At 44.1% G+C, this 22702-nt stretch overlaps 2 protein-coding genes and 1 non-coding gene across 4 annotated transcripts; 1 reads left to right on the top strand and 2 right to left on the bottom strand.

The window, feature by feature from the left end:
- Window positions 1-51: 51 nt before the first annotated feature.
- LOC144483482 (histone H2B 1/2-like) lies at window positions 52-14198 on the bottom strand. Its single transcript, XM_078202175.1, has 3 exons — window positions 14094-14198; window positions 11160-11236; window positions 52-544 (listed from the first exon to the last, which is right to left on the bottom strand). The coding sequence occupies exon 3, from the start codon at window positions 541-543 to the stop codon at window positions 169-171; it is 375 nt and encodes a 124-aa protein (XP_078058301.1). The 5' UTR covers window position 544; window positions 11160-11236; window positions 14094-14198; the 3' UTR covers window positions 52-168.
- A 261-nt stretch (window positions 14199-14459) lies between these two features.
- On the top strand, window positions 14460-22232 carry LOC144483488 (histone H2B-like). Of its 2 annotated transcripts, XM_078202180.1 has the most exons (3): window positions 14464-15134; window positions 15988-16255; window positions 21008-22232. In XM_078202180.1, the coding sequence occupies exon 1, from the start codon at window positions 14464-14466 to the stop codon at window positions 14848-14850; it is 387 nt and encodes a 128-aa protein (XP_078058306.1). In that variant the 3' UTR covers window positions 14851-15134; window positions 15988-16255; window positions 21008-22232. The 2 variants fall into 2 exon arrangements, with proteins under 2 accessions (XP_078058307.1, XP_078058306.1); XM_078202181.1 differs by lacking the exon at window positions 15988-16255 and having other exon boundaries at window positions 14460-15134.
- Window positions 20645-20716, bottom strand: trnam-cau (transfer RNA methionine (anticodon CAU)). The gene has a single exon. It is a non-coding gene; the product is annotated as a tRNA-Met (tRNA).
- Window positions 22233-22702: the final 470 nt, after the last annotated feature.

Raw genomic sequence — 22702 nt, 5'->3', positions numbered from 1 at the left:
CAGTACTTATCATTGATCAACAGTAAAAACAACTATTAGATTGTTCGAGACGCTTCAGAGTGAAAGATTAATTGAAACTAAATGGATGATACAGCTTTTTCAGGGAGATTGTGAGTGGCTCTTAAAAGAGCCGTTGTGTTTGGGATGTTTTTCAGTCCATGGGGGGTTTTACTTGGAGCTGGTGTACTTGGTCACCGCCTTTGTCCCTTCCGACACGGCGTGCTTGGCCAGTTCCCCGGGCAGCAGCAGGCGCACGGCGGTCTGGATCTCCCGGGAGCTGATGGTGCTGCGCTTGTTGTAATGGGCCAGGCGGGAAGCCTCACCCGCGATGCGCTCGAAAATATCGTTCACGAACGAGTTCATGATGCTCATGGCCTTGGAGGAGATGCCGGTGTCGGGGTGAACCTGCTTCATCACTTTGTAGATGTAGATGGAGTAACTCTCCTTCCTCGACTTTCGCCGCTTCTTGCCGCCCTTTATTACCGGTTTCTTAATCACTTTCTTCGCCCCCTTCTTAGGAGCTGCTTTCTTCTCATCCACCATCCTCACAGTTAATTTCAGACACAGAATTACTGAATCGCGCTCGGAACTCCTCTTTTATAGACCAAAGCAGAGGCCTATGCTAATGAAGGATTGCTGAAAGCCCTGTTCCCCATTCGCTCATTCACAGTGATGTCAATTCGTGACGCTCTCTCTCTGATTGGTTAGTTCAGATACCCAAACACAGAGTTTGTGGATTTGAGCAGCAACCAGTCTGTTGTCAATCCGTCCTTTCCCCTTGTCCGCCCCGATCCACCCAACCCCCTGACCCTCTCACTCCCTCTGCCGCACCAGCGCATTCTCTCTGCTGCTCATCCCACATCACTCTATCAGACTGCTGATACTGTTCATACATTTCCCCTTCCTCACCAGCACCAACTGCTCTGCTTTACTTCCGCCCATCACCGGGAGCTGGCAGTGCAGAATATCTGGGCGTGTGGAAGGGGAACAAGTTTGATGAGCAACAGCCACATTGACATTGTTGCTAAAACAAAAAGCTGACTGCAAGAAGGAGTGGAATCAGAATTGGATATTACTGGCTACAAGCCTTGATACGGTTCCACACCAGAGGCAAATAAAGAAAATGAGAGCACGTGGAATGGTGGGGGCTGGCGGGGGGGGGGGGGGGGGGCTGGGGGAGAGAATGTCCTGGAATAGACTGAGAACGAGCTGATGGACAGAAAACTGAGAGTAGGAACAAATGGGTCATTTTCAAGTTAGCAGGCTATGACAAGTGGGCTACCACAAGGATCAGTGTTTGGGCCACTGCTTTCTACAATCTGTGTATCAATGATTTGGGATTAAAGGTAATATTTCTAAATTGGTAGCTGTCACAAACAAGGTGGATGTGTGAGTTGTGAGAAGGAGGCAAAGACTCTTTGTGTGTATTTGAAGAGGCTGAGCAAATGGGCAACAATTTTGCAGATAGAAGCAATGCGGAGAGATATGAGGAGATTTAATCATTAAATATGTTCAAGAGTGAGATTGATAAATAAGTCGGGCGGCACGGTAGCACAGTGGTTCGCACTGCTGCTTCACAGCTCCAGGGTCACGGGTTCGATTCCCGGCTCGGGTCACTGTCTGTGTGGAGTTTGCACATTCTCCTCGTGTCTGCGTGGGTTTCCTCCGGGTGCTCCGGTTTCCTCCCACAGTCCAAAGATGTGTGTGTTAGGTTGATTGGCCAGGTTTAAAAAATTGCCCCTTAGAGTCCTGGGATGCGTAGGTTAGAGGGATTAGTGGGTAAAATATGTGGGGGTAGGGCCTGGGTGGGATTGTGGTCGGTGCAGACTCGATGGGCCGAATGGCCTCCTTCTGCACTGTAGGGTTTCTATGATTCTACATGTCAAAAACATCAAGGGTTACGGGGATAGCTCAGGAAAATGGTGTTGAAGTGGAAAATCAGTCATGATTTCACTGTATGGCAATGTGGACTCGAAGAGCCGAATGGCCGACTCTTGCTCCAATTTCTTATCTTCTAATTATGTTTTAGCATGGTCATCATTCTGTGACTGTAATTAACGATAAATGAGTACAAGGTACTTCTTGTATCCTGTCACAATATGACTTTGGCTTTAAAAATAGAACAGAGCATGTCCAGAGCTAGTGACTGACCTCCTATTTTCCAACAGACTTTCCACAATTGAATTCCACATTTAGGTAAGGGATGGAATACTCTCCACTCACTGGTCAGTGCACCTCCAACAACACCAAATAATCTCAGAAACAAATCTAGTTTTTGGTTTCACTTGCAAACCATTCACCAGCTTCAGCATTTACTCCCTCAACCATTCATACACAGTGTGCACCATTTGTGAAGTACACTGCAAGAACGGGCGACACAATGGTTAGAGAGCTGCCTCACAATACCAGGGACCCAGGTTCGTTTCCGGCCTCGGACGCCTGTCTTTGTGGAGGTTGCATATTCTCCCCTTATCTGCATGGGTTTTCTCCAAGTGCACTGGTTTCCTCCCACAGTTCAAAGTTGTGCAGGTTATTTGGATTGGCCATGTTAATTGCCCCTTGGTACCCCAAGATGTGTAGTTAGGGGATGTAGCCGTGGTAAATTTGTGGGGTTATGGGGATAGGGCCTGGGTAAAATGTTGAGTCAGTGCAGACTTGTTGGGTCAAATGACATCCTTCTGCACTGGAGGGATCCTATTCTAAATCAGTGAGGCTGAGTGTGGGACTGAAATAGCATCTCTCTATTTCATGTACAGAATGTGATTAATTATGTGCTTGTAAGTATTGGGTACAGTATGTGAAACAAAATGTGTATTTGTCTGTTGATTGCCAGCTTGCATGTGTGAGATTGGCTGAACATAATTTTGTGACTCATGCACTATATCAGTCTCCACTGTGTATGTTAATATGGGGTAAATTCTGCTCATGCCAGTGTCTTGAATTGAATGGGAGTTTGATTTCAGTTCTGCAGGCATGTGTCATTGAGTAACTGCATAAGTGTCTGAATCATACTGTATGCATCGGACTCTGGTACAACATCTGAGTGTGCTTTTCTGTCTGTCTGTGGTGTTGTGTGTGAATGCAGGGTTCATTCTATGGATGCTACTTGTGATACTGTGTGAGAGTGGACTTCATTTTGCTTCACTGTTTCTCAAAACAGACTGGAAGCAGAGCCTAGTGGGAAAGACAGTAGAACAGCAATGGCAGGAGTTTCTGGGAGTAATTGAGGACACAGTGCAGAGGTTCATCCCAAACAAAAGAAAGGTTATCAGAGGGGGGATTAGGCAGCCATGGCTGACAAAGGAAGTCAGGGAATGCATCAAGGCAAAAGAGAGAGCCTATAATGTGGCAAAGAGTAGTGGGAAGTCAGAAGATTGGGAAGGCTATAAAAACAAACAGAGGATAACAAAGAGAGAAATAAGGAAGGAGAGGATCAAATATGAAGGTAGGCTAGCCAGTAACATTAGGAATGATAGTAAAAGTTTCTTTAAATACATTAAAAACAAACGGGAGGCAAAAGTAGACATTGGGCCGCTCCAAAATGACGCTGGTAATCTAGTGATGGGAGACAAGGAAATAGCTGAGGAACTTCATAAGTACTTTGCGTCAGTCTTCACAGTAGAAGACATGAGTAATATCCCAACAATTCAGGAAAGTCAGGGGGCAGAGTTGAATATGGTTGCCATCACAAAGGAGAAAGTGCTAGAGAAACTAAAAGGTCTGAAAATTGATAAATCTCCGGGCCCAGATGGGCTACATCCTAGAGTTCTAAAGGAGATAGCTGAAGAAATAGTGGAGGCGTTAGTTATGATCTTTCAAAAGTCACTGGAGTCAGGGAAAGTCCCAGAGGATTGGAAAATCGCTGTTGTAACCCCACTGTTCAAGAAGGGAACAAGAAAAAAGATGGAAAATTATAGGCCAATTAGCCTAACCTCAGTTGTTGGCAAAATTCTAGAATCCATCGTTAAGGATGAGATTTCTAAATTCTTGGAAGTGCAGGGTCGGATTAAGACAAGTCAGCATGGATTTAGTAAGGGGAGGTCGTGCCTGACAAACCTGTTAGAGTTCTTTGAAGAGATAACAAATAGGTTAGACCAAGGAGAGCCAATGGATGTTATCTATCTTGACTTCCAAAAGGCCTTTGACAAGGTGCCTCACGGGAGACTGCTGAGTAAAATAAGGGCCCATGGTATTCGAGGCAAGGTACTAACATGGATTGACGATTGGCTGTCAGACAGAAGGCAGAGAGTTGGGATAAAAGGTTCTTTCTCAGAATGGCAACCGGTGACAAGTGGTGTCCCGCAGGGTTCAGTGTTGGGGCCACAGCTGTTCTCTTTATATATTAACGATCTAGATGACGGGACTGGGAGCATTCTGGCCAAGTTTGCCGATGATACAAAGATAGGTGGAGGGGCAGGTAGTATTGAGGAGGTGGGGAGGCTGCAGAAAGATTTAGACAGTTTAGGAGAGTGGTCCAAGAAGTGGCTGATGAAATTCAACGTGGGCAAGTGCGAGGTCGTACACTTTGGAAAAAAGAATAGAGGCATGGACTATTTTCTAAACGGTGACAAAATTCATAATGCTAAAGTGCAAAGGGACTTGGGAGTCCTAGTCCAGGATTCTCTAAAGGTAAACTTGCAGGTTGAGTCCGTAATTAGGAAAGCAAATGTAATGTTGTCATTTATCTCAAGAGGCTTGGAATACAAAAGCAGGGATGTACTTCTGAGGCTTTATAAAGCACTGGTTAGGCCCCATTTGGAGTACTGTGAGCAATTTTGGGCCCCACACCTCAGGAAGGACATACTGGCACTGGAGCGGGTCCAGCGGAGATTCACACGGATGATCCCAGGAATGGTAGGCCTGACATACGATGAACGTCTGAGGATCGTGGGATTATATTCATTGGAGTTTAGGAGGTTGAGGGGAGATCTGATAGAAACTTACAAGATAATGAACGGCTTAGATAGGATGGACGTAGGGAAGTTGTTTCCATTAACAGGGGAGACTAGGACGCGGGGGCACAGCCTTAGAATAAAAGGGAGTCACTTTACAACAGAGATGAGGAGAAATTTCTTCAGCCAGAGAGTGGTGGGTCTGTGGAATTCATTGCCACAGAGGGCTGTGGAGGCCGAGACGTTGAGCGTCTTCAAGACAGAAATTGATAAATTCTTGATTTCTCGAGGAATTAAGGGCTATGGGGAGAGAGCGGGTAAATGGAGTTGAAATCAACCATGATTGAATGGTGGAGTGGACTCGATGGGCCGAATGGCCTTACTTCCGCTCCTATGTCTTATGGTCTTATGGTCTTAAGTTTGAATGTAGGTATCATTCTGTAGTTGTCATTCTCTAGTATGTTTTGGAATTCCTTGTTCTTCCATCTGTCTCTAGAGAGTTTGAGAAAGTAGGATTAATTTTACATCTGTGATTCTCTGATTATCCATGTGGGTGTAGGAATCAATCTTTATCCATGTGTCTCTTGCGTTGTGTTGAAGTGTGGGATACTTCTGTACTTTAACTTTACATGTATCTCAGACATTGTGATAAACACTACATGCTAAAAACATAATGTATTGATATTTGTTCATCTTTCAATTTATTTTTTCATAGATTTCCAGTACATTTGACTGTCCCTGTTTATATTCAGCAGCTGTGTGTGAGTATTCAATTTGTAATTCTGTGAATGGTAACAATTGGATACATAACCTGGGAAGCAATTCCTGCAATTGGAAGCAAAGGAATTGCTGTTACATCTTTCTGTCTTACTCATATTGAGCTTTTTTGGATTCATTTACATATTTATCAGGTAATTAATTGTAATTTATTCAGTATTGTACAATTATCTTTTGTCTGTCTGAGCGAAGAATTGTTACTTAATGTGTGATCAAGGTGACACCGTGTTTTATATCTGTGAGTGGATGAATTTGTTTTATTCCTGTGATATATACCTGTCAAGATAAAAGATAAGAAAATGTAGATGTACAAAAGGACTAAAAATGTTAACATGCAGGTCCAGATGGCAATTAGGAAGGCTAATGATATGTTGGACATTATTGCAAAAGGTTTTGAGTACAGCAGAAGTGAAGCCTTACTTTAATTGTCTAGCAGCTTGGTTAGACGGCACCTGGAGAACTGTGTGTAGTTTTGGTCCCCTTACCTTAGGAAGGATAATTATTTTGTGATAGAAAGTGTAACAAAGGTTCACCAAACTTGTTCCAAAGATCAGAGAGGCATCTACATCGGTACAGACTTGGTGGGCTAAAGGATCTGTTTCTGTTCTGTATTGTTCTTTGTTCTTTGCATCGCTATAGTGGGGGAGGATATTTATGCCATCTAGTCTGCACTGACTCAGCATCTTACATTTTCCCACACAACCCCCTCCCACACTATCCAAATAACCCACAAACCATTGAATCTGCACAAGCTGGAACACAAAGGAACATGCAACCTGTGACCATCACCCTCTGCTTTATGCCACTACGAATGTTTTTGATGCAATTTTCCAAATTATACTGGATCCCATGGGCTCATATCTTCTTGACCAGTCTCCCATTGTCAAATGCCTTACTGAAGTCCATGTGGACAACATCAACTCACTGCCCTGACCTACAAGGCGAGACAACTCCCCAAAAAATTCAATCTAATTTGTTAGACATGATCTCCCCCGAACAAAGCCATGCTGACTATCCTTGATTAATCCTTGCCTCTGCAAATGGAGATTAATTTTGACCCTCACAATTTTTCTCAATAGTTCCCCTTACACTGATTTCAGACTTTAAACAACTGGATTGTGTCCTTGTCACCTCAAGGACATCTCCACTCTCCAACACTACAATGACTTCCCTGGTCAGTATTGTCATCCCACCTCTCCTTTTCTATTATCTATCTCTTTCTGAACACAATTCTTGAATATTCAGCACCCTGTCTTCACTCTTTAAGCCACATTTCTGTCATTGCCTTCGCATCAGATTCCCACATTTCTCTTGGTCCTTCAAGCTCATCAACCTTGTTTATCACACTTTGTGTTTACATACATTGGAAACCTGTCTTGACATTCTTCATAGTACTTGTTTGTCTCCTTCTATCCAACATGGTATTACTTCCTTCTCCTGTATTATCCATCACTCTCCCTCCTTTCTGCCCTTATTCCTTTCTGCTACTTTTATATGTATCACAACCTCTATCCTATCACCCTCCTCTTTCAGGATGTCCTTCAGCGATTCAGTGACATCCCTGACACTGGCCAGGGAGATAACACACCATCCTGAAGTCAAATCCTTGGCCACAGAAATGCCTGTCTGCTCTACTGACTGATGAATTCCCTATCACTATTGCTCTTCCTGTCTTCTTCTTCCTCACCTGTTCAAGCAAGATGCTTGTGGTGCCAGAATCTTGGCTCTGACTGCGCTCCTCTGGGGTGCTGACCAACACCCTCATCTGCATCCAAAATGGAAGACATGTTCGTGACTAGGATCCCAGGGGACTCCTGCAGTACCCGTTTGGGTGGCAGGGTGACAAAGTGGTTTGCATTGCTGCCTCACAGCATGAGGGACCCGGCTTCAATTCTGGCCTTGGATGGCTGTTTGTGTGGAGTTTGCACATTCTCCCGGTTTATGTGTGGGTTTCCTCCTGGTGCTCTGGTTACCTCCCACAGTCCAAAAATGTGCAGGTTAGGTGGATTGACCATGCTAAATTGCCCTTTAGTGCCCCAAGATGTGTAGGTTGGAGAGATTGGCAGCGTAAATACCTGGGGTTATGGGGATAGGGGCTGGGTAGGATGGATATTGGTGCAGGCTCGATGGGCTGAATGGCCCCCTTCTGCACTGGAGGGATTCCATGATTCTATTCCATGATTCCACATGCCTGTTCTTCCTGGACTGCTCAGTGGTCACCCCTTCCCTTCTTTCCTCTAGAACCTTGAGCTGTGCTGTGACCATCTCTCTAAATGTGCTGTCCACATAACTCTCAGCCTCTCAAATGCATTACAGTCTGTCCAGCTGCTCCTCAAGGTCCGAAACCTGGAGCTCCAGTTTCTGCAGCTGGGAACACTTCCTGCACATGTGGTCATTCAAGACACTGGCAGCATCCAAGACTCCCCACATGAGACAAACCGCACATTCCACTCAGCTGTCTTCACCTGACGTGTCTTCAATGTAAAATTTACACCTTATACTAGAACAAATCAGATGTTGTGATGCCGGCATTTGACTGGGGTGGGCACGGTAAGAAGTCTCACAACACCAGGTTCAAGTCGAACAGGTTTATTTGGTAGCACGAGCTTTCGGAGCACTTCTCCTTCCTCAGGTGAGTGGAGAATTGGGTTCACAAACAAGGCATAGATAGACATGTTTCTATATATGCCCTGTTTGTGAATCCAACTCTCCACTCACCTGAGGAAGGAGTGTTTCTTCAGAAGGAACTCTTCAAAATGCAGCGAGTGAAAATACAACAAAACTTACTCCATCTTATAAATCAAAGAACGGGTTTAATAAAGAAACATCATTACTCCAAACTTGGGGCCTCACCCTGGGCCACTCCAGGCTCCCCACAATTTGACACAGATCCTTATTTATAGTGTATCAGCTCATCAGCTGACTATTACATCACTCTGATTGGTTCCATGCTTTGTTGGGTCAGCTGACCCTTACATCTTGTTCCCATTGGTCACATTACATCCAATCAAAGTTGTCCCCTGTTACACTCTAACAAGGAGCAGCGCTCTGAAAGCTCATGCCACCAAAAAAACCAGATGGACTTTAACCTGGTATTGTGAGACTTCTTGCTAGAACAAATAAAGATAATATATAATAATTTTCCCAATAAATAACGTGCTTCGTTTAGCTTCAGCTCAATATGTAGATGTGCTTGAAACAGTTCAGAGAAGGTTTACGGGATTAATACCAGGAAGGAGCGGGTTGTCTCATGAGGAAATGTTGGAGGGGATAAATTTGCATCCGAGAGGTTAGAAGAGTAAGTGTCGACTTGATTGAAACTTTACAGATCTGAGTGGTCTTGACAGGATGGATGTGGAGAGCATATTTCCTCTTGTGGGGGAATCTAGAATGAGGGGTCACTGTTTAAAAATAAAGGGTCATCCATTTAAGGCACAGATGAGGCGAGATTATTTTCTCTCAGAGGGTTGTGTGTCGATGGAACTCCCTTCCTCAAAAGGCAAAGCAAGCAAAGTCTTTCAATATTTTGATTGCAGAGGTGGATAGAAAATCATAGAATACCTACAGTGTCGACGAAGGCCATTTGGCCCCTCGGGTTTGCACCGATTTTCCAACAGAGCATCTTTCTGAGGCCCACTCCTTGCTGCAAACCTGTAACCCCATGCATTTACCCTGCTAATCCCCCTAACCTACACATCTTGGGACACAAAGAAGCAAGTTAGCATGGTCAATCCACCTAACCTGCACATCTTTGGAATGTGTGAGGAAACTGGAGCATAGAAACATAGAAATCAGAAGCAGGAGTAGGCCATTCAGCCCATCGAGCCTGCTCCACAATTCATTCTGATCATTGAATTCAATATCCTGATCCCCACTCTTCCCCCCCCACCCCCCCGCCCCCCGCTATCCCTTGATCCCTTTGAACCCAAGAGCTATATCTAATTTCTTCTTGAAACCAGACAACGTTTTGGCCTCAACTACATTCTGTGGTCGTGAATTCTGCGCATTCACCACCCTCTGGGTGAGGAAATTTCTCCTCACCTAAGTTCTAAAAGCTTTACCCCTTATCCTCAACCAAGACCCCTAGTTCTGGACTCCCCCACCATTTGGAACATTCTTTCCAGCCAACTTAGTCTCTCTGAATCCTAAGCGATTTAGTCTCTCATCATATGACAGATCTGCCAGCCCAGGAATCAGCCAAGTAAACCTCAATTGTACTCTCTCTACAGCAAGGACATCCTTCCTCAGATAAGGACACCAAAAGTGCACACAATACTCCAGGTGTGGCCTCACCAACACCCTACACAATTGCAGCAAAACATCCCTATCTCTGTACTCAAATCCTCTCGCTATTAAGGCCAACATACCATTTGCCTTCTTTACTGCCTGCTCTACCTGCGTTCTTACTTTCAGCAACTGATGCATGAGGACTCCAAGCTCTCATTGAATATCCACCTCTCTAAATTTACAACCATTCATGAAATAATCTTTTTTCCGATTCCTTCTACCAAAGTGCATAACCTCACATTTATCCACATTATACTGCATCTGACATGCGATGCCGATGCACTCAGCTTGTCCAAATCACACTGAAGTAACTCTGCATCCTCCTCACAGCTTACCCTCCCACCCAACTTCGTATCATCTGCAAATTTGGAGACAATACATTCAGTTCCCTCTTCTAAATCATTAATATATAATGTGAACAGTTGGGGTCCTAGCACTGATCCCTGCAGAACCCCACTAGTCACTGACTGCCACTCAGAAAAAGCACCCAAATGAACAAATGTTGACACAGGGAGAATGTGCAAATTCCAGACAGTCACCCAAGGTTGGAATTGAACCCGGCTCCCTAGTTCTATGAGGAAGCAAGGAGGTGAAAGATTATCGGGGATAGGTAAGGATGTGGGTTTGAAGTTACAATCAGACCAGTCATGATCATATTGAATGGTGGAGCAGGCTCAAGGGGCCAAATGACCTATGCCTGCTCCTAATTCATACATTCATCAGTCTGGGAATTTTTGAAATATGTTCAAGAGAATTTCTTGGACCAGAGTATTCTCAAGAAACTATGAACAAAGCATTGCTGGATCTGGTGCTGGGGAATGGGGTGGGCCAAGGTTGGCCACATGAATCAAGTGTCTGTGTTTTTATCCAGTGATCATTGTATCACAAGCTTGACATTAGCAAGGAACAATCTGAAGTAGACATTCTAAATTGGAAGAGGACTAACTTCAATGCTTCATAGTCTGCTCCTTCTCCAGTATTATCCATCACTCTCCCTCCTTTCTGCCCTTATTCCTTTCTGCTACTTCTATATGCTGGTGTCGAACCCGCTGTCAATTTAGTTGAAACCCTCACCAACCAGACAACTGAACCATAAACCAACAACAATATTGTGCTTGGGGCCTGTGCTTGCAGAGCACAATGGATCAGAACTCCAGCAAGTGAACCTCTTGGCCATCTCTGCTGTGTGTGAGTGACACTTACTGTATGTGAGGAGCTGGCTGCAATTCTCCTTGTGTGAAAGAATCTCTCCATTTATTCTGCTGGTTTCAACTCTTTGCCTGTCAGAAGGAAAAATGTTGATTAAATTTAAGAGGATAGGTAGAAAATACGCTATACATTGAGTATTTTAGCAATTGCTTATCAAGCGCAAAGGAAGAACAGTCAAACAGAGTCAGTGTGTGATTCCACTGCCATTCTGCAGCACGTGCACTTAAATACAGCTAGAGACTGACAGATGCAGAATAAAATGAACACACTGATATTGTGGAGGAGAGGGATACATGCAAAAATAAAACAAATACCACCAAGAAGAGAATTATTACTACATGCAATCACATGCACCACTTTTGGACAGACACACAATGAGACCCAGATACAGAATGAATCATAAACTCAGAAATGTTCTCATCCATTCACAGATACAAATCCCACACTCACATGCTCTATCAGTGAGTAAATCCCACACTAAGTTTTAAAGTTCTTTGAGGGGGTAAAAGGAAGTTCGATAAAGGAGAACCAGTGTACGTGATTTATTTAGATTTCCAGAAGGCCCTCTGACACGGTGCTGAGTCGGAGACTGCTAAATAAGTTAAGAGTCCATGGTGTTAAGGGTAAGATCCAGGCATGGATAGAGGATTGGCTGACTGGCAGAAGGCAGAGAGTGGGGATAAAGAGGTCTGTTTCAGGATGGCAGCCGATGTTGAGTGGTGTGCCTCAGGGATCAGTGCTGGGACCACAACTTTTCACCATATACATTCACAATTTGGAAGCAGGAAGTGAAAGCTCTGTTGCTAGGTTTGCAGATGATACAAAGATATGGAGAGGGACAGGTAGTATTGAGGAAGCAGGGGGGCTGCAGAAGGACTTGGACAGGCTAGGAGAGTGGGCAAAGAAGTGGCAGATGGAATACAATGTGGAATAGTGTGAGGTTATGCACTTTGGAGGGAGGAATGGAGGCATAGACTATTTTCTAAATGGGGAAATGCTGAGGAAATCAGAAGCGCAAAGGGACTTGGGAGTCATTGTTCAAGATTCTCTTAAGGTTAACTGGCAGGGTCAGTTGGCAGTTCGGAAGGCAAAGGCAATGTTAGCATTCATGGCGAGAGGGATACAATACAAGAGCAGTGATGTACTTCTGAGGCTGTACAAGGCTCCAGTCACACCCCATTTGCAGTATTGTGAGCAGCTTTGGGCCCCGTATCTAAGGAAGGATGTGCTGGCCTTGGAAAGGGCCCAGAGGAGGTTCACAAGAATGATCCCTGGAATGAAAAGCTTGTCATATGAGGAACGGTTGAGGACTCTGGGTCTGCACTCATTGGAGTTCACAAGGATGAGGGGGGACCTTGTTGAAACTTATAGGATACTGTGAGGCCTGGATAGAGTGGACATGGAGAGGTTATTTCCAAAATCAGGAAAAACTAGAACCAGAGGGCACAATCTCAGGCTAAAGGGACGATCCTTTAAAACAGAGATGTGGAGTAATTTCTTCAGCCAGAGACTGGTGAATCTGTGGAACTCGTTGTCGCAGAAGGCTGTGGAGGCCAAGTCATTGAGTGTTTTTAAGACAGAGATAGATAGACTTGATTAATAAGGGGACCAGGGATTATGGGGAAAAGGCAGGAGAATGGGAAAGAGAAAAATATCAGTCATGATTGGCGGACCAGACTCGATGGTCTGAGTGGCCGAATTCTACTCCGATAACTTATGGTCTCACACGCTGTATCAGAGTGAGTAAATCCCACACACACACACACTGTATCAGAGAGTGAGTAAATCCCCCCCCACACACACTGTATCAGAGAGTGAGTAAATCCCAAATTCACACACTGCATCAGAGAGTGAGTAAATCCCACACTCACACTGTATCAGAGAGTGAGTAAATCCCACACTCACGCTGTATCAGAGAGTGAGTAAATCCCACACTCACACTGTATCAGAGAGTGAGTAAATCCCACACTCACGCTGTATCCGAGAGTGAGTAAATCCCACATTCACACACTGCATCAGAGAGTGAGTAAATCCCACACTCACACTGCATCAGAGAGTGAGTAAATCCCACACTCACACTGTATCAGAGAGTGAGTAAATCCCACACTCACACTGTATCAGAGAGTGAGTAAATCCCACACTCACACTGCATCAGAGAGTGAGTAAATCCCACACTCACGCTGTATCCGAGAGTGAGTAAATCCCACATTCACACACTGTATCAGAGAGTGAGTAAATCCCACACTCACACTGTATCAGAGAGTGAGTAAATCCCCCCCCCCCACCCCCACACACACTGTATCAGAGAGTGAGTAAATCCCACACTGCATCAGAGGGTGAGTAAATCCCACGCTCACACACCGGATCAGAGAGTGAGTAAATCCCACACTCACACACCGGATCAGAGAGTGAGTAAATCCCACACTCACACTGTATCAGAGAGTGAGTAAACCCCACACTCACACACTGTATCAGAGAGTGAGTAAATCCCACACTCACACACTGTATCAGAGAGTGAGTAAACCCCACACTCACACACTGTATCAGAGAGTGAGTAAATCCCACACACACACTGTATCAGAGAGTGAGTAAATCCCACACTCACACACTGTATCAGAGAGTGAGTAAATCCCACACTCACACACTGTATCAGAGAGTGAGTAAACCCCACACTCACACACTGTATCAGAGAGTGAGTAAACCCCACACTCTCACACTGTATCAGAGAGTGAGTAAATCCCACACTCTCACACTGTATCAGAGAGTGAGTAAATCCCACACTCACACACTGTATCAGAGAGAGTAAATCCCACACTCACACTGTATCAGAGTGAGTAAATCCCACACTCACACTGTATCAGAGAGTGAGTAAATCCCACACACACACTGTGTTAGAGAGTGAGTAAATCCCACACTCACACACTTTACCAGAGATTCACAGTTCCTGAAGGAATCCCACACTCCCGCACAGTCCCTCTGTGGAGAACGGTCCCTCACACCGACAGTCAGGGGACATTTCCCGGTGGATCTTTACACACTGACAAACTGGCGCTGGAGATTCTTTGTAAAATGTATTTCCTGATTTAGTAAGGAGGCTTGTGATTGGCGGAAACACCTCAATCAGATTGGTCTGTTTTCATATTCACTCAAATGAATCCCTGATAAGTGACTGTAATAACTTTCAAAATGTCCAATCACAATCATTGCTTTCCCAATTCCTCATTAGCATAGTTCTGTGGGACTGTCTATTTAATCAGCGCTCGGAAGGGGTTTGCTTTATTTCTGCGTGAAATTGAAGATGGCTGATGAGAAGAAACCAACATCGAAACCAGCTCCCAAGAAGGGAGCGAAGAAAGTGATTAAGAAACCGGGAACAAAGGGCGGCAAGAAGCGGCGAAGGTCGAGGAAAGAGAGTTACTCCATCTACATCTACAAAGTGATGAAGCAGGTTCACCCCGACACCGGCATCTCCTCCAAGGCCATGAGCATCATGAACTCGTTCGTGAACGATATTTTCGAGCGCATCGCGGGTGAGGCTTCCCGCCTGGCCCATTACAACAAGCGCAGCACCATCAGCTCCCGGGAGATCCAGACCGCCGTGCGCCTGCTGCTGCCCGGAGAACTGGCCAAGCACGCCGTGTCGGAAGGGACAAAGGCGGTGACCAAGTACACCAGCTCCAAGTAAAACTCCCCCATGGACTGAAAAACACCCCAAACACAACGGCTCTTTTAAGAGCCACCCACAATCTCTGTGAAAAAGCTGCGCCATCTTTTCCCTTATTGAGTGAATGAGAAATGTCTTTCTGGAGGATAGAGATTTGTCCCGGTGCAGAATGCTGTGAATGGGACTTCATATCCGCCCCTCACACACACTTTCACATTGAAGGGACAATCAAACTGAACTGAGAGCAGATTTTAAATCCCAGTCTGGGGATCGTCACGGACAATGGGCAGAAAAAATATCAGGAGGTAATTATTTAAATTTGATTATAACTATATTCAGAGTTTCACGACTCTGAATTAAATTATTATTTTTTTCTCGGGCGATCTGGGAGCCGCTCCCGGAACAGAGTAAAGGCGGGAATGAAGAGGTTATTCTCGGGCTGATCTGTTTATTCCGCAGCTTTCCCAGAGGACGGAATCACTGAGATTTCTGCACACACAGGACCTGAGTCCATTGCAGCGCTTTTCAGATCTGTCTCCCCCAGGCCCTCCTCCTTCTCCGGTGACAAAGCTGCCTTGTTCCACCGGCGGGATAGAGTCAGGGATTCTCTCCGCACTTCCCATTGTAACATTCTCGGCCGCTTTCAGGGGATAGGATCAGAAATCAGCCGTTTCTCTCTGTCCCTGTGAAGCCTGTGTGAAGGGGTTGGTTGGTGATCTCTTTGGTTCTGCTTTTTTCACTGAGCTGAGATTTGCTCCGTTTTAAATTGCTGAACGGGGTCTGATTACCGCGGGTTATAGATAAGAGATTGAGAAATTCAAACTGTTCCTACAATAGCGCCAAGATTCTGTGAGGGAAAATACAATAAACAGATTATAAAGTGTGAGATTGAAATAGTTTCCTGAACATTCAGGCGTTCCGTTATTTTTTTTTCTGCACTGAAATTGGCGGGTTTTTCCAATTTGAAAATGTGAACCAATCAAAACCTCCCATTTCTTCGACCTGGCACTCCGATTGGTTAAGAATGTGATTGAAATGTGAGTGACCAATCAGAGCTAGAGTCTGGCTGCAGCCTCACAAACCGCTCACAATGATTATTAATAGAGATTAAACTGACGGAATCTGTATTTGAGTTATTGAATGTACTTTGTTTCACAGACAAATATTTGACAGATCCAAAACAAACGTGATATTTCCTCCACACAAGTTACAGGGGAAATTGTCGCCAACTCCTTCTCACACACAGTCCGTACATTGTCACTGACAGCTCAGAGACACAGACAGCTGATCAATTCCACAGACCCAAACAGCAGGAGAGACAGATGATGTGCCGATTTGACAGCCAGTTCTCGTACCAGAATGGCCGAGTGGTTAAGGCTTAAGATCCAATGGCCAGAGATCTGCGTGGGTTCGAACCCGACTCCTGGTAAATGAATTTTTAACACTACAGTCTGCACCCTCTCCTTTCCTTCTCTCCTCTACTCTATGAACGGTATGAATTCGTCCGTTTTACGCAAGAAGCAATACCTTTCACTGTATACCAATACATCAAATCAAACTCAGTGCCATTGATAGGGGGATCCATAAATCCCAGTCCAAATTCTCACCTAATATTGGATCATCACTGTGTCAATCCCACAATAGAGCAGCCACAGCTCCAAATTCAATATCTGAGAAAACTGACAAATGGTTTTCGGTTAAAAGTTACACAATGCACCTTAATAATGTACACTGAGATTCGAGTTAAATACCACCCACATCAGGGGTTTAAAAGTGGCCCATAGTTTGTATCCTCACAAATACATTCGATACAAAGCCTAATCTCAAATACATTCTCAGATTGAGATATTCTGAGAGCGAGTATAACCTGAGATACAAATTCAGATTCCAGTTGAAAACTCACCCAGATTATGAAACTTAAAGTTACAATATCAATTTGATTACTTTGAATTGAACGATAGCTTATTAACTAATCCTAACTCCCCACTCACACTGAGCCAGATAGACGATACTATATGAATTCCAGACTGAGTTTCCTTTAACATTCATGTCAAAATTCTTCCTCAGAATCAGGCTGAGTGTCACAGATCAAATCAATGTGAACAACCTGAGTGAAGCTTGCATAGCAATCCAGTATCAGATTGAAGGATACATTATCTTTCACAATTGTGTTCAGAGTGACACAGATTTAATGTTGGGCCGAAATTCACATACATTGTTTGCTTCAAACCTACCACATCAGTGGCCTGTTGCTTTGCTGGAAATTTATATAGAATGAATCCAAACTTATAAATAGATTGAAGATTACATGATGAATCCCATGCTCACATTGAGTCATAGACTCTGACATACACACGATAATTCTCACACATGTGCTCAGTGTTAGATGAATGAATCTCATGCTGCACACACAGCACCAGGGACTGAAAGTTACATCTGATTATCACACTTACATTGCAGTATCCCAGACATTGAGTACCAGTGACAGATTCAGAATGATCCCACACTCACACACATTATGACAGTCTGACCAATACACATGATTTGCACCCTTTAGAAACAGCAGCAGATATACTCAGATGCTGAATGAACCCCAAATCACGTATGGTACCAGAGACAGAAACATAAATCCTTCCCTAATATTCCATCTTTGTGACAGATCAGAATGCCTGCCAAACTCATACAATTTCAGAGAATACTGAATCCTGCACTCGTGAGGTACCAGAAAGATTCCTATTCAGAATTGTGTTTAAATTCATATACAATAGCACTGACTGATAGTCACACACACAAACACACACACACTAACTGAAATGGAGTCTTTAAGCCAAAGGTAGATAGATTGTTGATAAGCAAAGAGGTAAAAGGTATTAAGGTTAGACAGGAGTGTGGAGTCGATGTTCAAATCAGATCAGCCATGATGTTATAGAATGGAGGAGCAGACTCGAGTGGTCTATTCCTGCTCAGATTTTGAATGTTCACACATGCTATTCTTAAGAGATTCAGAATGAGTCCCAAATTCACTTGCAGTATCAGAAAGTAACTGATAGACAAAATCCCTTGCTCAACTACTGTTCCAAACACAGGTTCAAATAATGATGCAACATGCATCCTGCAGCAAAAAATGCAAGATACATATGGCATATGGTACAGATATATTGCACCAGAGAATGACAGATACAGAATGAATCCAGCCACAATGAAGGAACAGCGATATATTCCCAAGTGAGAATGGTAAGTGACTTGGAGGGGAAGGTCCATTTAATGGTGTTTCCATGAGTCAACTGTTCTTGTCCTTCTCTAGACGGTAGTGCTCTTTGGTTTGAAAGATGCTACTGAAGGAACATTTGTGAGTTCCAGTAGCTCATCTTGGAGGTAGTAAGTACTGCTGCCACTGTGTGTCAGTGGTCAAGGGCATGTGTGTTTACAGATGGGATGTCAATCATGAGGGATGCTTTGTCCGGGATGGTGTCAAACCTCTTGAGTGTTGCTGGTGCTGCATTAACCCAGGCAAGTGGAGATTAATCCATCATACTCCTGATTTGTGCCTGGTAGATGGTGAACAGTGTTTGGCAGTCAGGATCTTTGTTACTCACCATGGGATTCTGTGTCTCTGACCTGCCTTGTAGCCCTTGTATTACATCGCTAGTCCAATTGAAGGTCATCACAAAGATATTGATATAATTTCATTTAATGTCAAGGGACAATGGTTAGATTCTGTCTTGCTGGAAATGGTCTTGGTCTGGTACATGTGTGGTGTGAGTGTTATTTGCCACTTCTCAGCCCAAGCTTGGATACTGTCCAGTTCTTGCTGCATTTAGGAATGGGCTGCTTCGGTAACTGAAGAGTCCTGAATGGTGCTAAACATTGCACAGTCATCAGCGAGCATCTCCAGTTCTGACCTTATGGTGGAAGGGTCTGGGACGGTAACTTGACAAACTCGGGAAATGGTCTCCTGAGGATGAAATGACTGACCACCACAACCATCTGGCTTTATGCTGGATAAAGTTCCAACCAGTGGAGAGGTTTCCATGATTCCCATCGACTTTGCTTTTGCTGAGGATCCTTGATGCTGAACTCGGTCAAATCCTGTTTTGATGTCAAGGGCAGTCACTCTCATCTCATCTCAGAGGATCGTTAGTCAGTGGAATTCCCTTCCCCAGACAACAGTTGAGACTGGATCATTGAATATGTTCTAGGCTGAATTAGACAGATTATACAAGGGAGTGAATGATTGCTGCAAAAGTTCGAAAAGTCGAATTGCAGCCACAATTATTTTAGTTATGATCTTTTTCCTTGGTCCATTCATAGGATGTGTGCATCACTGGCCAGCATTTATTACCCATCCACGTATCGAGTCAACCACATTGCTGTCGCTCTGAAGTCACATGTCGGCCACACAAGGTAATTTCATCAGATTTCCTGCCCTAAAGCACATTAGTGAACCAGATGGATTTTTCCAACAATGGTTCCATCGCCATCACTAGATTCTTATTTTCAAATTACTTTTGATTGAAATCAAATTCTACCATCTGCTGTGGAGGGTTTCGAACATGGGTGCCCAGAACATTAGCTGAGTTTCCAGATTAATAGTCTAGCGATGATACCACGAGACCATCGCCTCCCCTTCTTGAATGATGATGCAGGATTGAGGGGCTGAATGGCCTGACTCCTGTCCGTATTTCTAACATGATAGTAACCGTCATAATTGATTCCATTTTATTTTGATTTTTGGTTTTCATCTATATTTTCTCTTGATTTTGCTTTCAGCTGGCAGCTGTTCATCATTCTTCCATTCACACCTCCTTCAGACACATCTCTGTTTGCTGTTACTTGTTCCTTTCCCACTCCCTTTAGCCTTGCAGCACCAATTCTTTTATTACTTAATCACTCCTGCCCTCCACCTTGCTTTGGAAAGCACAAGACAAAAGGTTCCACTAATATTAGTAATGAGGCAGGAGCAGGATTAATTAATAATCTGACAGTAAATAAACATCAAACACTGAGTGACCACAATATTTTAGAGGCAGACATTCAGTGCGTGGAGAAAGGACACACGCAGGTCACAGTTTTGACCTGAAGTAAGGCCGAGAAGGGTGAAATGTGTTGTAAACTGAACACGTTAAAATCCGTCCAGCTATGAAGAGGCCAATCAAGGGAACAATCAGAGAGACTGAAAAAAGTATTTCATACAATGTGTATCTAATGCAAGCCTGAAGAAAGGAAACTTCACTTTCTCAGTTTATGGTGATTTTGGGAACTGAATTTCATGTTTTAAACCAGTAATTAAGAAAAAAATAGTGATTTCTGTCCAAATAAGGATTAACTCTGTCTTTAACGTGATGCTGTGTCCACTGTGCTGATATTCTTGTCCTTCTGAATAGTACATGTCACAGGGAGCACGCTGCTGCCCATATAAGCATGGTGGCTTACTGCAGAGTGCCCCGGAGATCAGAAATAGTGCAGTTAATATGTCTAAACTTCACTAGATTGTTTTCATTTTCAGAAAATAGCTTTTTTTCTATTCGGACAATCATAGAGTGATGGTGAATAATTCAAGATCATTCGGATCATCACGCCTGTGTCAGCTGTTTGGGAGAAACGGGCTGAAAGGGAAAAACCTTGGCTTGTGTATCTTTGCAATATTTACAGCTTGTGTCCGTGTGTGAGGAAATGGCATTTTAGCGATCTGTTGTTCATTCAAATGTTAACTAGTAGCGAGAAGCGGAAGAAAATTACAGCATCCTGGGCGGAAATGTCAAATCATTTTGAAGGAGCCGCTGAGGAATTATTTTTGCTGTTGCTCAAAACGTAATAGCAGAGAATGGTTTCGATCCATCGACCTCTGGGTTATGGGCCCAGCACGCTTCCGCTGCGCCACTCTGCTCCACAATTAAAATTGCCTGCGAGCTATTGTGAATGTGTCACAGGTATTCACTTCCGTGTTCATCATTGGAGTGCATGCGCTCGGCTGCTCCCCCTGGCGCCACAATTCCACTGTCACCAAGAATGGAAAACACAGAAAGACACACAGACGAAGCGACAGATAGTCAGGATACACAAGATCACACACAGGCAAAGGAGAATGGACTGAGTGGTCATTAATGTAAATCCCAAGATGTCTCCTGTTTCTAACCACCTTCTTCTTGTTTAATTCTGCTTCCTTGTTTCTAAATAGATCCTCTGCTGTGGAACTGCGATCCCTGCTGTGGAACTGTGATCCCTGCTGCGGAACTGTGATCCCTGCTGCGGAACTGTGATCCCTGCTGTGGAACTGTGATCCCTGCTGTGGAACTGTACTTTCTGCTGTGGAACTGTGATCTCTGCTGTGGAACTCTTTTCCCTGTTGTGGAAAAGTTCTCAGTGCTGTGGAACTGTGCTCTGCTGTGGAACTGTGAACTCTGCTGTGGAACTGTGCTCTCTGCTGTGGAACTGTGCTCCCTGCTGTGGAAATGTGCTCTCTGCTGTGGAACTGTGCTCTCCGCTGTGGAACTGTGATCTCTGCTGTGGATCTGTGATCTCTGCTGTGGATCTGTGATCTCTGCTCTGGATCTGTGATCTCTGCTGTGGAACTGTGATCTCTGCTGTGGAACTGTGCTCTCTGCTGTGGACCTGTGCTCTCTGCTGTGGAACTGCGTTCTCTGCTGTGGAACTGCGCTCCCTGCTGTGGAACTGCGCTCCCTGCTGTGGAACTGTGCTCTCTGCTGTGGAACTGTGCTCTCTGCTGTGGAACTGTGATATCTGCTGTGGTACTGTGATCCCTGCTGTGGAACTGTGATCTCCGCTGTGGAACTGTGATCTCCGCTGTGGAACTCATTTCCCTGTTGTGGAAAAATACTCTCTGCTGTGGAACTGTGCTCTCTGCTGTCAAACTGTGATCTCTGCTGTGGAACTGTGCTCTCTGCTGTGAAACTGTGCTCAGGGGTTAGATTTTCCACTCTCCAAACTGCTTAGACTGTTAAAGAATGTAGAGAATGTTGGATCCATTCTTCCCATTGCCACTTCGTTTAGAACCCTGTGATGTAGATTATTGGGCTTTGGAGATTTTTCAGCCCTCAGTCCCAGTAATTTCTCCAGCACTATATATTTTAGTAATATTAAATCCCCCCAATTTCTAGACCATGGTTCCCGAGCATTGCTGGGAAGTTATTTGTGTGTTTCTCCATGAAGACAGCATGAAAACACTTATTTAATTGCGCTGCCATTTCCTTGTTCTCCATTATAAATTTGCCCATATCCGAATGCAAAGCACCTAAATTTATCTTTGTTATATTTTTTCACATACTAACATAAGCTTTAACAATCCAATTGTAAGCGACTTGCAAGTTCACTCTCGTACAGCATTTTATCCCTCTAATCAATCTCTTTGTCCTCCTTTCCTGAAATAAAAACTGTTCCCAATCCTTCGGGTTTCAACTTTTTCTTTCAACTTTATAAAAATCATCATCAGATCTAATAATACCTAATTTTATTAGCCATGATTGGGTCATTTTTCCTGTTATGTTTTTGCGACTGAAGGAAATGTACAACTGTTACAATGCAAGCATTTCTTCCTTAAATATCAGACACTGTCTATCCACCTTCGTGCCCCTTCATCGAGTTCCCCAATCTATTTTAGCCAACTCACCTGTAATACATTCTGAGTTTCCTTTGTTTAGAGCTGGGACTTCAGTTTAAGCTTGGATTTGAATCTTTGTTCTGCCTGAAGACAGGTGTTTCACAAAGCAGACACTCAATCTATCCAACCCAGAGCAAACCACATTGTGAGCATTGAATGTATTCTACAAAATTGAAACATAAAACGTTCAGATACATCAATATTTCTCCTGGCCGTATAATTAAGGTCTTGAACAATGCGTACTGATAATGGAGC

The sequence above is a fragment of the Mustelus asterias genome, unplaced genomic scaffold (assembly GCF_964213995.1).
Source record: "Mustelus asterias unplaced genomic scaffold, sMusAst1.hap1.1 HAP1_SCAFFOLD_74, whole genome shotgun sequence".
Classification (NCBI taxonomy): Eukaryota; Metazoa; Chordata; class Chondrichthyes; order Carcharhiniformes; family Triakidae; genus Mustelus; species Mustelus asterias.
This window is presented reverse-complemented; position numbering and strand designations above follow the sequence as displayed.